Source organism: Schistocerca americana, chromosome 3, assembly GCF_021461395.2.
Source record: "Schistocerca americana isolate TAMUIC-IGC-003095 chromosome 3, iqSchAmer2.1, whole genome shotgun sequence".
Classification (NCBI taxonomy): Eukaryota; Metazoa; Arthropoda; class Insecta; order Orthoptera; family Acrididae; genus Schistocerca; species Schistocerca americana.
In genome coordinates this window covers 525,936,997-525,950,915 of record NC_060121.1, presented here as the reverse complement: position 1 = coordinate 525,950,915, position 13,919 = coordinate 525,936,997, and the positions used below count along the sequence as shown (strand labels likewise).

Here is a 13,919-nt window from a genome sequence, read left to right as displayed (position 1 = left end):
GCTGAAGCAGTAAATTTATTTGAAACGAAGTGTTTAATTCCAGACTATTGGCTAGTGTAAACTGTTCACTGCATTTCAAGTGCACATTTTCATCTTCTAGCATGTATGGCATTATGCCATAATAAAGAACTAAATATGAGATAATACAGTACTGGTACTCCAAGAAAATTTATGCCCTGAAAACCACACCGAAAAGCTTAATACCCGGTCGCGGCCTACGTCATTGTGAATCTGGACATATGAATGTGCGCTTTAAGGTGAACTATGTATTTTAGTATGGTTCACGAAATTCCGGCGCTCTTGGAGTGTCATCTGATGTCTTGTTTCTTTTATGACATAATGTAAGAAAGATCTCTTAATGTTTTACACGTACAAACATACGGACTTCCTACATCACTGTAGCTGCGCAAGCTTGGTGACACCTATCATCTGGTACTCTATGGCAACTGCTGAAATGAATCTATTTGTAACAGGTCGCGGGAAAATATTGCAAATTGTGGTTCGAAAAGTGCTATTTTCAAAGTAAATTTCCCTTTACGCAAGATGAACTATGTGCGAGAATGTACAATGAATTTCTTAAATCACAGAGCGTTTGCTCTCATTTAAAAATCAACTCTTTGATGACGAGCCATTTAGAAGAATTTCGAGCCCAGAAGATCAGAGATTTATGTCGGGATTAAAAATTTTACTGGCGTATTTGTGTGGTGTCTCTTAAAGTGTAACATGTGCTAAACAGGTCAACATTATAAGTGAAACATTAGCTTCTCTTGTAGCTTATTAAACTTCAAGACAAACATTATATGCTTTGATTTTCTTGTAGTATGTGGAAGCTTTGCTTTTCTTGTGACAACACTATGTATATTAACTTATACCATTAACTTTTCCTGTTTGTGGAATTTGAATTTTTACTTTCGTAATATGAAAATATACAGTGTACTTGCTGCTGCATATCAAAGATCTTTCCAAAATGTGTTGTTCCCCCCTGAGTTTTGTTTTCTAAAGAGCCGAGAAATTCTATGCTGCTGTATAAAACCATATCCATTCAAAGGACCGATAAGTTTTACAGTTCTGACGGAAAGTATATTGTCACTTAGCACGGAAAAAGTGTATTTTCACCTGGGAGAAAATTTATTTTTAACTGAGAGATCCGGGAAAAATCCGAGAACTTTTTTCCTTGTCCGCGTATACATCCTGTTATAGGTTGCAGGTGTTGACCATCCAAAGCAGAGATACATTAAGTGAGTGCTTTGAAGCTAGCAACTGTGGAGTTTTGTGGATCTTAGGAAGAAAGTAAAAGATGGGAGTATGTGGTTTGGGTGGGATAAGAAGATGTACAGATTGAGGTCTTGGTTCTTTTGAGGGGGGTTACAGTTTTAAGGAGGCACTGTAGGTAAATTTGTACTGATTGGATGGGATCTTGATAGCAGATGCTGTATGTAGAAGTGGCAGTAAGTTGGCACAGACCCTCATTTGAATAATCTCGTTAGTCAAGTAACAGAGTGGTAGCTCACTTGTCCACTGGAAGGATAATGATGGAGTTATCAGTTTTTGGGAAATGAAGTGGCTGGAATTTGTGTTTTATGGACTCGAGAAGGGGTAGTGAAGCAGTGCTGGATGTTACGATTTCTTGGAAAGTTCAGAGGGGTGATTTTGAGGTAGTGGTGGTTGGTCAAGTTGGGATTGTGGTCGGAACAGTTCAAGGTAGGGTTCAGTGTCATTTTTATTGTTATTAATTTTTTCAGACTGAATTGAAAAGTGATGTTCCCTGTTGAAATTATGTGTGAAGAAAAATAGGTCTTGAACCAAAGCGCCATTATTAAATGCAGGTTTAGGACTGAGAGTGAGACCCTTGTATAATGCAGATAATTCAGGAGGGGAGTGAGCCACAGATGAAATGTTGAGAACACTGTACTGTTGTGGCTGGTTCTTGTGATCCTGAGTTACCGTTGCTCTGGGGAGGTTGAAAGTTGGCCTGGCTCAGTTTGTAGGAGTGGAGTGGTAATTGATGGTATGGCTGTTTAGGGAGCTGGAGTGGGTCAGAGATGGAAGTACCACTGCTGAGGTAGTTTAGGAGAAGTTAGGATAGTGTTTTGAGGTGAAGTCTGGCCTGTTGGTTCAATTTGTAGGTGCCTTGATGGATGATGAATTCCCAGGAAACGTAAGGAGCTGATAACTGCATGATTTTTAGGAGGAGGGAAGTGTGGTGGAGTGGAAATTGGCAGTCGAGGTATATAGGTCGCAGGTTAGATTGCTAAGTGCAAGAGGTATTTGGAACTGTAAATGGGGCTGGTGAAGAATGAGATTTCATTCGGAAGTAAAAACTTCGAGTGTTAGGCCTATGGCGGTGATTCCTAGGTACAAGCAGGTATCAAGAAACAGGATGTGAGATCTTAGTTTAGGCAGTGAAAAAACAGGTTTTCAAAAGGACTGAATATAATATGTGATGGGATTCATCATGGAATAAGAGAAAGTTTTGTAGTGCTAGAGATAATTAGAGTGGCACAAAGTAGCAGAGGGGAAAAAATGAGACGGGAAAAGTAAGGCAAGCAAAGAAAAAGATAAGAAGAGACAGGAAAATTCAGCTAAAATCATGAGAACAGATAAGAGCTGAAAAGAAGGAATGAATGAATGGGCAAGAAGTGATGGGAATTTTTCGTAAGAAAACTAGAAAATATACAGCAAAAATTTATCAAACAATGGAAAATCCAGAATGGAATAATGATAATATTATGAAAAGGATAGGTTGTTACCATGTAGCGGAGAAGCAGAGTCAAAGATAACCACAACAGAAAGACAGTCGAACAAGTAAGCTTTTGGCTAGAAACCCGACACACGTAAATCACAGTTGTGTGTGTGTGTGTGTGTGTGTGTGTGTGGGTGGGTGGGTGTGGGAGGGTGGGGGGGGGGGGGGGGTCGTATTCCAGTGAAGACCTTTTCGGCTGAAAACTTACATGCTGGACAGTCTTTCTGTTGTGCCTTTCTGTGACTCAGCATCTCCGCTGCATGGTGAGTAGCAGTCTATCCTATTATCAACAATAAATTGCGAGTAGGCAAGTACATGAAATAGACAAAAACATATAGACATGGCAAACAGAGGGAGGAAGTCATCCAAGAAAAAGAAATCTACTATATTTGGTAAATAAAACAATGCAACTGATGGCAGTAACAGTCATTCAATGCAACTTGGTGAAAAAGAAACACACAAAAATGTGAAAGAGTCACTTAATAGCAAGGAAAGTGGCAAGAAGGAAAGAAAAAGGATGTCAATTTTGCAAATAAATCAGTTAAAGGCTATTGGAAGAAGACCATGTTGTGTATTGTGAACCATAAACAAAGTCTTTTATCAAAATTCATTAATAACAATAGAGCAAATTAAGTGCATGGAAATCAATTTTTCCTTCTCATCCCATCCAGTAAGTCTCCCTTGACCCAGGGTTCTAGGTGACTTTTTCACAAATCTTCTATTTCATAAAGCTCAACGGTTATTTTCCTTCATCACTCTTTCTTTCCCTTCAGCCCCTCTGCAGAAAGGAGCCACTGGCTCTAAAAGCTTGTGCATTTCCATATCTTTTACATGTGTTTTCTCCTGCTGTTGCTTGGTAAGTAGGTTTATTTATGTATCCATTATTATATTTTTATAATGGAAGGAAACATTCCACGTGGGAAAAATTATATATAAAAACAAAGATGAGGTGACTTACCGAACAAAAGCGCTGGCAGGTCGATAGACACACAAACAAACACAAACATACACACAAAATTCAAGCTTTCGCAACAAACTGTTGCCTCATCAGGAAAGAGGGAAGGAGAGGGGAAGACGAAAGGAAGTGGGTTTTAAGGGAGAGGGTAAGGAGTCATTCCAATCCCGGGAGCGGAAAGACTTACCTTAGGGGGAAAAAAGGACAGGTATACACTCGCACACACGCACATATCCATCCACACATACAGACACAAGCAGACATATTTAAAGACAAGGAGTTTGGGCAGAGATGTCAGTCGAGGCAGAAGTGTAGAGGCAAAGAAGTTGTTGAAAGACAGGTGAGGTATGAGTGGCGGTAACTTGAAATTAGCGGAGATTGAGGCCTGGCGGATGACGAGAAGAGAGGATATACTGAAGGGCAAGTTCCCATCTCCGGAGTTCGGATAGGTTGGTGTTGGTGGGAAGTATCCAGATAACCCGGACGGTGTAACACTGTGCCAAGATGTGCTGGCTGTGCACCAAGGCATGTTTAGCCACAGGGTGATCCTCATTACCAACAAACACTGTCTGCCTGTGTCCATTCATGCGAATGGACAGTTTGTTGCTGGTCATTCCCACATAGAATGCATCACAGTGTAGGCAGGTCAGTTGGTAAATCACGTGGGTGCTTTCACACGTGGCTCTGCCTCTGATCGTGTACACCTTCCGGGTTACAGGACTGGAGTAGGTGGTGGTGGGAGGGTGCATAGGACAGGTTTTGCATCGGGGGCGGTTACAAGGATAGGAGCCAGAGGGTAGGGAAGGTGGTTTGGGGATTTCATAGGGATGAACTAACAGGTTACGAAGGTTAGGTGGACGGCGGAAAGACACTCTTGGCGGAGTGGGGAGGATTTCATGAAGGATGGATCTCATTTCAGGGCAGGATTTGAGGAAGTCGTATCCCTGCTGGAGAGCCACATTCAGAGTCTGGTCCAGTCCCGGAAAGTATCCTGTCACAAGTGGGGCACTTTTGTGGTTCTTCTGTGGGGGATTCTGGGTTTGAGGGGACGAGGAAGTGGCTCTGGTTATTTGCTTCTGTACCAGGTCGGGAGGGTAGTTGCGGGATGCGAAAGCTGTTTTCAGGTTGTTGGTGTAATGATTCAGGGATTCCGGACTGGAGCAGATTCGTTTGCCACGAAGACCTAGGCTGTAGGGAAGGGACCGTTTGATGTGGAATGGGTGGCAGCTGTCATAATGGAGGTACTGTTGCTTGTTGGTGGGTTTGATGTGGACGGACGTGTGAAGTTGGCCATTGGACAGGTGGAGGTCAACGTCAAGGAAAGTGGCATGGGATTTGGAGTAGGACCAGGTGAAACTGATGGAACCAAAGGAGTTGAGGTTGGAGAGGAAATTCTGGAGTTCTTCTTCACTGTGAGTCCAGATCATGAAGATGTCATCAATAAATCTGTACCAAACTTTGGGTTGGCAGACTTGGGTAACCAAGAAGGCTTCCTCTAAGCGACCCATGAATAGGTTGGCGTACGAGGGGGCCATCCTGGTGCCCATGGCTGTTCCCTTTAATTGTTGGTATGTCTGGCCCTCAAAAGTGAAGAAGTTGTGGGTCAGGATGAAGCTGGCTAAGGTGATGAGGAAAGAGGTTTTAGGTAGGGTGGCAGGTGATCGGCTTGAAAGGAAATGCTCCATCGCAGTGAGGCCCTGGACGTGCGGGATATTTGTGTATAAGGACGTGGCATCAATGGTTACAAGGATGGTTTCCGGGGGTAACAGATTGGGTAAGGATTCCAGGCGTTCAAGGAAGTGATTGGTGTCCTTGATGAAGGATGGGAGACTGCATGTAATGGGTTGAAGGTGTTGATCTACGTAGGCAGAGATACGTTCTGTGGGGGCTTGGTAACCAGCTACAATGGGGCGGCCGGGATGATTGGGTTTGTGGATTTTAGGAAGAAGGTAGAAGGTAGGGGTGCGGGGTGTCGGTGGGGTCAGGAGGTTGATGGAGTCAGGTGAAAGGTTTTGCAGGGGGCCTAAGGTTCTGAGGATTCCTTGAAGCTCCGCCTGGACATCGGGAATGGGGTTACCTTGGCAAACTTTGTATGTGGTGTTGTCTGAAAGCTGACGCAGTCCCTCAGCCACATACTCCCGACGATCAAGTACCACGGTCGTGGAACCCTTATCCGCCGGAAGAATGACGATGGATCGGTCAGCCTTCAGATCACGGATAGCCTGGGCTTCAGCAGTGGTGATGTTGGGTGTAGGATTAAGGTTTTTTGAGAAGGATTGAGATGCAAGGCTGGAAGTCAGAAATTCCTGGAAGGTTTGGAGAGGGTGATTTTGAGGAAGAGGAGGTGGGTCCCGCTGTGACGGAGGACGGAACTGTTCCAGGCAGGGTTCAATTTGGATGGTGTCTTGAGGAGTCGGATCATTAGGAGTAGGATTAGGATCATTTTTCTTCATGGCAAAGTGATACTTCCACACTCGTACTCTCTGCTGGAAGTATCACTTTGCCATGAAGAAAAATGATCCTAATCCTACTCCTAATGATCCGACTCCTCAAGACACCATCCAAATTGAACCCTGCCTGGAACAGTTCCGTCCTCCGTCACAGCGGGACCCACCTCCTCTTCCTCAAAATCACCCTCTCCAAACCTTCCAGGAATTTCTGACTTCCAGCCTTGCATCTCAATCCTTCTTAAAAAACCTTAATCCTACACCCAACATCACCACTGCTGAAGCCCAGGCTATCCGTGATCTGAAGGCTGACCGATCCATCGTCATTCTTCCGGCGGACAAGGGTTCCACGACCGTGGTACTTGATCGTCGGGAGTATGTGGCTGAGGGACTGCGTCAGCTTTCAGACAACACCACATACAAAGTTTGCCAAGGTAACCCCATTCCCGATGTCCAGGCGGAGCTTCAAGGAATCCTCAGAACCTTAGGCCCCCTGCAAAACCTTTCACCTGACTCCATCAACCTCCTGACCCCACCGACACCCCGCACCCCTACCTTCTACCTTCTTCCTAAAATCCACAAACCCAATCATCCCGGCCGCTCCATTGTAGCTGGTTACCAAGCCCCCACAGAACGTATCTCTGCCTACGTAGATCAACACCTTCAACCCATTACATGCAGTCTCCCATCCTTCATCAAGGACACCAATCACTTCCTTGAACGCCTGGAATCCTTACTCAATCTGTTACCCCCGGAAACCATCCTTGTAACCATTGATGCCACGTCCTTATACACAAATATCCCGCACGTCCAGGGCCTCACTGCGATGGAGCATTTCCTTTCAAGCCGATCACCTGCCACCCTACCTAAAACCTCTTTCCTCATCACCTTAGCCAGCTTCATCCTGACCCACAACTTCTTCACTTTTGAGGGCCAGACATACCAACAATTAAAGGGAACAGCCATGGGCACCAGGATGGCCCCCTCGTACGCCAACCTATTCATGGGTCGCTTAGAGGAAGCCTTCTTGGTTACCCAAGTCTGCCAACCCAAAGTTTGGTACAGATTTATTGATGACATCTTCATGATCTGGACTCACAGTGAAGAAGAACTCCAGAATTTCCTCTCCAACCTCAACTCCTTTGGTTCCATCAGTTTCACCTGGTCCTACTCCAAATCCCATGCCACTTTCCTTGACGTTGACCTCCACCTGTCCAATGGCCAACTTCACACGTCCGTCCACATCAAACCCACCAACAAGCAACAGTACCTCCATTATGACAGCTGCCACCCATTCCACATCAAACGGTCCCTTCCCTACAGCCTAGGTCTTCGTGGCAAACGAATCTGCTCCAGTCCGGAATCCCTGAATCATTACACCAACAACCTGAAAACAGCTTTCGCATCCCGCAACTACCCTCCCGACCTGGTACAGAAGCAAATAACCAGAGCCACTTCCTCGTCCCCTCAAACCCAGAATCCCCCACAGAAGAACCACAAAAGTGCCCCACTTGTGACAGGATACTTTCCGGGACTGGACCAGACTCTGAATGTGGCTCTCCAGCAGGGATACGACTTCCTCAAATCCTGCCCTGAAATGAGATCCATCCTTCATGAAATCCTCCCCACTCCGCCAAGAGTGTCTTTCCGCCGTCCACCTAACCTTCGTAACCTGTTAGTTCATCCCTATGAAATCCCCAAACCACCTTCCCTACCCTCTGGCTCCTATCCTTGTAACCGCCCCCGATGCAAAACCTGTCCTATGCACCCTCCCACCACCACCTACTCCAGTCCTGTAACCCGGAAGGTGTACACGATCAGAGGCAGAGCCACGTGTGAAAGCACCCACGTGATTTACCAACTGACCTGCCTACACTGTGATGCATTCTATGTGGGAATGACCAGCAACAAACTGTCCATTCGCATGAATGGACACAGGCAGACAGTGTTTGTTGGTAATGAGGATCACCCTGTGGCTAAACATGCCTTGGTGCACAGCCAGCACATCTTGGCACAGTGTTACACCGTCCGGGTTATCTGGATGCTTCCCACCAACACCAACCTATCCGAACTCCGGAGATGGGAACTTGCCCTTCAGTATATCCTCTCTTCTCGTCATCCGCCAGGCCTCAATCTCCGCTAATTTCAAGTTGCCGCCACTCATACCTCACCTGTCTTTCAACAACTTCTTTGCCTCTACACTTCTGCCTCGACTGACATCTCTGCCCAAACTCCTTGTCTTTAAATATGTCTGCTTGTGTCTGTATGTGTGGATGGATATGTGTGTGTGTGCGAGTGTATACCTGTCCTTTTTTCCCCCTAAGGTAAGTCTTTCCGCTCCCGGGATTGGAATGACTCCTTCCCCTATCCCTTAAAACCCACTTCCTTTCGTCTTCCCCTCTCCTTCCCTCTTTCCTGATGAGGCAACAGTTTGTTGCGAAAGCTTGAATTTTGTGTGTATGTTTGTGTTTGTTTGTGTGTCTATCGACCTGCCAGCGCTTTTGTTCGGTAAGTCACCTCATCTTTGTTTTTATACATTGTTATATTTTCATATGTTGATTATTTTTGTAATCATAAAGTTATTTTATGGTTGCATGGGGTGGTAGATTTAGGTCTTCCAAGATATTGTTAAAAGAGTTAGCCAGATGTCAGAGTTATTCCTTTGAAAAAGTAATATCTGGTTTCTTGACCCATCCTTGTCTGATCCCAGGATGTGATCCATCTCTAAATGATCTAACTATCAGGAGGACATAACTCCTTTTCTTTCATGTATTCATTTACAGTTACTCTATATCCTCTATACCCACCATCAGTTACAACCTTGTAGATTTATCAAAATCGATAAAATATGTAATGTGATTTGTGAATGATTTGATAAGTCTTAATTTTGCAGGTGGAAACGCCAGCAACCTCACAAAGGTAGATCGTCTCAACTGGATGTTAGTACCAGTCACAGTGGTGAAATTTCATCATCTCAGCGTTTGCTGCAATCCACTTCTCAAGCCTCAGTGGCACATGCTATAAGAGTGTGTGTTGAGGATAAGAAGTTTCTTATCCCAGTTCCAGATGCCAGTCTCAGTATAGGATGGCTGGTGCAAGAAACAGCACGTCGCTACTATAGGTGCGTAGCTTCTTTTCTCAACCATCTATCTCATTTCATAAGTTTGAATTGCAGTGTGTTGCTATTTTGGGATGTGGTTAATTGAGTAATTATAATTTTGTGATACTCTGACAATCAGCACCTGAATTTCTTAAGAAGCATTAACTGTCATCTGTGCTTCCTCACTTGTCTCTTGCTAATTTACCACATATGCTTATTAACTGAATGACAGAAGTACACGTGTGAGACCATTTTGAAAGATACTTTTCCATCTATTCTTCTCCCAAAATGGTCTTTGCTTGTTTTCTTCTTTTGGTTGTATTTGAGCTTTTGACAAAGGATTGTTTCTGTTGAGAAGCAGCAGCATTTACCTGCCATTGAACTGCTTCTCTGGTTTAAGGTCTTTCTCCACATTATTTTTTTCTCCCACTTAATTCATTAATTCCAAAATCTGCATAATATTATGACCTTTCATGAGCAAGCATACTTGACAATGCTACAGGCAGAACTCACAAGGCAGTTAGCATAGAAGTAGTACAAAAAATAACTCAGTTCATATGATAGGGGAAGAATTCCGGTGTGGTCGAAGTAACGTTGACAGGTTTTGTTTTCCGAAAGCTGTAGTGAAGAGTGCAGACCCTATAAACTGGCAGTCAGCTGCAAGCATACAGAAATTAAATTATATCTGCCTGAGGGGAGAGAAGCAATGTGGAGAAAAAAAGCCTCTCCCTTTCTCTTGCCGGGCAGCAGCCTTTACCCGCGTTCTGTGTTTCTGCGAAAGCAGAATTGACACATAGTCGTAGGAATCACCAACTGTTCTGTGTTGTGAAGTTCATAATCAAACTGTGTGACAGACCAGAGACTTCTTCATTTACTTCAGAATGAAATAAGAAAAGAAAACTGCAGTGCACAAAAAGGGATCAGTAACAGCTATGATGCAGTTGCTTGTGTGATTGGCAGTGTCATAAATGAAGTAGTTCAGGCCCAACCTCTACTAGTATTTGATGCACTCATGGTTCAAAACACCCATCCCCGAAAACTACCATATTAAATGTGTTCGCATTATACTAACACTTGAACTTCTGCTGGTAAATAAATGTAAGTGTTTCTTTGTTCGAAGGTGCTAGGTCCCACAGCTCAATACTACATTATTTTACATGGCATGTACCTTATACAGACCATTCAGCTTAGGATTGCCACTTTTTGGTATAAGAAAGAAGGAACATTTACCTTAAAATACAGAATTTTTCACAAAAATACGGAAAGTTCATAAATACTTGTAGGCACCCAAATTTCGAAAAATCGTTCCTCTCTCCCAGTGCCTGTTGCAACCACAAACTCTGAAAATAACAGAATCATTAGGTGCAAACTGCTGATATTTGCAGAGTGTGGGAGGCACTGTGTGCTGCAGTGGGTGCAGCAACTAGAGCAGTGTGTGGTGGTGCCAGCCATGTATAAGCTCCGCTGGTGACAGACCGTCATGGGGCTGGGAGCGATATGTTGCAAGGAAGAGCAACAGCACTGGCTCCCATGTATGGGAGGCACATAGTTTGTTCATCTGTTGCTTGAATGTATGCTCAAGTCATTCAGCTTCTCCATTCAACTGAGCACGAAACAGAGCACTGGTAGGGTGAGCAATACCATTGGCAGTACTATTCAAAGTCTTGAGCCGTAAACAGTGGTCTGTTGTCTGTAATCAACACTTCAGGCAAACCTCCCAAGCAAAAAATAGATGACAGAGCCTGAATGGTGCTGTGCAACGTATTCTAGTTCATGGGCACTGCAAATGGATATTTTCTACAAGAGTCCACAACAATAAGCCAACGAGTGTCCCAAAAGGAACCAGCAAAGTCAGTATGCACTCATTGCCACAATGATTGAGACTTTGGCCAATCTGAAAACGTTTTTGGCAGGACCGATAGAGTTTCATCACATGCGTGACACTGTGACATCATCTGTTCATTGTGGGCAACCATGACTGGCCAAGTACAGTGTTGACATACTAACTGTTTTTTGCTTGCAATTCCCCGATGTCCTCGGTAGAGCAGTCACACGACATACCATTGCAACACTTTAGGAATAAGCACAAGGGATTGTGCAGAACCATTTTGCAATAAAATCACACCATGCTGGATCAAGAGGCGGTGCAAATGAGCAAAATATTGCCACACAAAAGAGATCTGAATGGTTTTCACTGAATGATACCAAGCAGTACGGATATAGTGCAGGGGGATGTCTGTAAAAGTTCAGTTTCCTGCGCATCGATTTGCAACAAGATGCAGCAGTAGCATCGAATTCAGAATCAGGACCAATAGGAAGGCGAGAAAGGGTGTCAGCATTTCCATGCTTCGACATGGGCCGGTACAATATTTCATACTTATACTGAGACAATACCAAAACCTAATGTTGTAGCTTCTGAGCCGTGCATGGAGGAACAGGGTTTGGATGGCTGAAACAAATACTGAAGTGGCTTATGGTCCGTCACTAGGGAAAACTTTTAACCAAACAGATAACGGTGAAACTTCGTGACACCATAGGTAATAACAGGCGCTTCCTTCTCGATTTGGGAACAGTTGCATTGACTCTTTTGCAGTAACTTGTAAGTGAAAGCAATCAATCAGTCCTGTGCACTGCACGATTAAGCAATGTAACGGAAGCACCAGTGTCTAAGTTCACAAACAGTTTGTTTGACTGTCATTGCACAGCACTTGGCGGGGAGGGGGCGGAGATTGAAGGCACACCCTGAATTTTGTCATTACTGGTATTGGCAGCAGGCTTGGAAAAAGCTTTGTTCACTGAGTGAAAAGGTGCTCCGCACTTAGAAGAGTGATCATGGGTTGAGTTCTTTTTCCATTGCAAACACAACAGACTGTACATGACATGGCTTTCAACAAGCAAAGCAAGACATATTCCGCGAAGGACAGTTTTGTCTTTTATCTGTGGAAAAGCAACGGGAACATGATTTCACAGCGAACACACGTGTTGACACTTGTTTATTCGGCCTACGGCATGGTGGCCTGTTTGCCCGCAGTGGTCAGTCGCAAGGCCGTACCTGTTTGTAACTTTGCATTACACTGCAAATGGGAGCTACCTCAAAGTTTTCCACGTCACTGTCACACAAGTCCTCATGTTCAATAATTTGTAATGCTTGTCTCCAAGTAGTATCAGAATGCTTGAGAATTTGTTCACGAATCGCACTGGCTGGCATCATGAATCATTGCATCACTATAGAACTGTCCACAGCTATGTTGAAAATGACACTGTCATGTCAAACCTTTAAGTTCAGTGACCCACTGATGGTAAGTCTATTCTGGCTTTTTCTGCAATCAAAAGAACTTGTAACGAGCTGCAGTAACCCGTACCGAATCCTCTTAATGCTTAGTGAGGGCCGCAACTAGATCTTCAGAAACTAGCAACCTCAGCCTACTAGCCAGGAATAACTTCTGAGTGAGGTGGTAAACTCCTGTGCTGGCCATTGACAAGAAATAAGAAAGTTTCATGCTACTTTGCACTTGATGTGTAGCACAGTGATCGTCGATCTGAGTGTAGTACTCATTTCATTTCTCTTGTTGTTTATTGAAAACTCAGAGTGGTAGAATGCATGGAGGTGGTGCAGTGAATATGGCTGCATATTGTAGCAGAATTGATGCAGCATCAATGCATTAATGAGCTGCTGGACTGCCGTCATCAACTGTGGCATTTGGTGTTTATGAAACTGAATAAACAACATTAGATCAAAGCCAGTAGCAACCAGAGGCATAGGAACAGGTGCTGTAGGAGGCAGGTTAGAGGCCGTTTTAATGAGAGGAGTTGAACTAGTGTTTTCATTGGCACTTCCGTAAAAATCTAGCAACTTGTTTTGTAAACTGCTTGTAGCTGTATAGTATCTTACACAGAGAGGAAAGATTTTCCAGTTACCTTTATTGCTGTTGCAACTGAAAAGAAACAGTTTTTAGAAACAAGTGTGGTCTCACCATTTAGAGACTTAGGAGCTAATATATCTTCCACCAAATTTTCTCCCTTCGTTACTTTATCGTTCTGTGTTTGACAAGTCACTTGATTGGAAGATTATTGATCCAGATTTTTTATTTCAATTTGTTATTTTGTATTCCTTTTATGTTGCTTAAGGTCTGACTCACTGCTGTGAGATACAGAGAATCCATGCACACAGATGGAGTATTGAGCCTTGTGGCATTGTCCAGCATCAGGTTTCACCCCCGTTTATGATGATTCCCAGCTATTTTGATCTGATATTGCTTGTTGAACTTTCTTTCTAGAAGTTGTAAGAATTTTCATCAGAATCTGACATCTTAACATTGATGTCTTCAATGACCTTTGATAACTTCACAATTTACATAGATTTAGTCTCAAACAGCCTGAATAGTCATATTAGGAGTTGGAAGGGAAGACCTACAGAAGAATGTGGTGAAGGACAAGGTAAATAATCCAGTATGCTCAGCTTTACCACCAAATTTTGAGACGTCGTGAGATTTCCTTTTCCTGAGGCTCCAAAGAGAAAACGGTAATTGAGCTACTTTGAACCTGAATGGCACTCAAATATGTATTTTTTCCGCTCCCGGGATTGGAATGACTCCTTACCCTCTCCCTTAAAACCCACATCCTTTCATCTTTCCCTCTCCTTCCCTCTTTCCTGACGAAGCAACCGTTGGTTGC

The 13,919-nt window shown here is 43.9% G+C and overlaps 1 protein-coding gene across 4 annotated transcripts in view; it reads left to right on the top strand.

Annotated features, from left to right (window-relative positions):
• LOC124607036 (tonsoku-like protein) overlaps window positions 1–13,919 on the top strand; it is a 276,592-nt gene that overhangs the window by 209,692 nt on the left and 52,981 nt on the right. For all 4 annotated transcript variants that reach the window (XM_047139207.1, XM_047139205.1, XM_047139204.1 and 1 more), the window contains one exon: window positions 9,039–9,266. In XM_047139207.1, coding sequence (XP_046995163.1) covers window positions 9,039–9,266 — 228 coding nt within the window. The remainder of the gene's footprint in view (window positions 1–9,038; window positions 9,267–13,919) is intronic.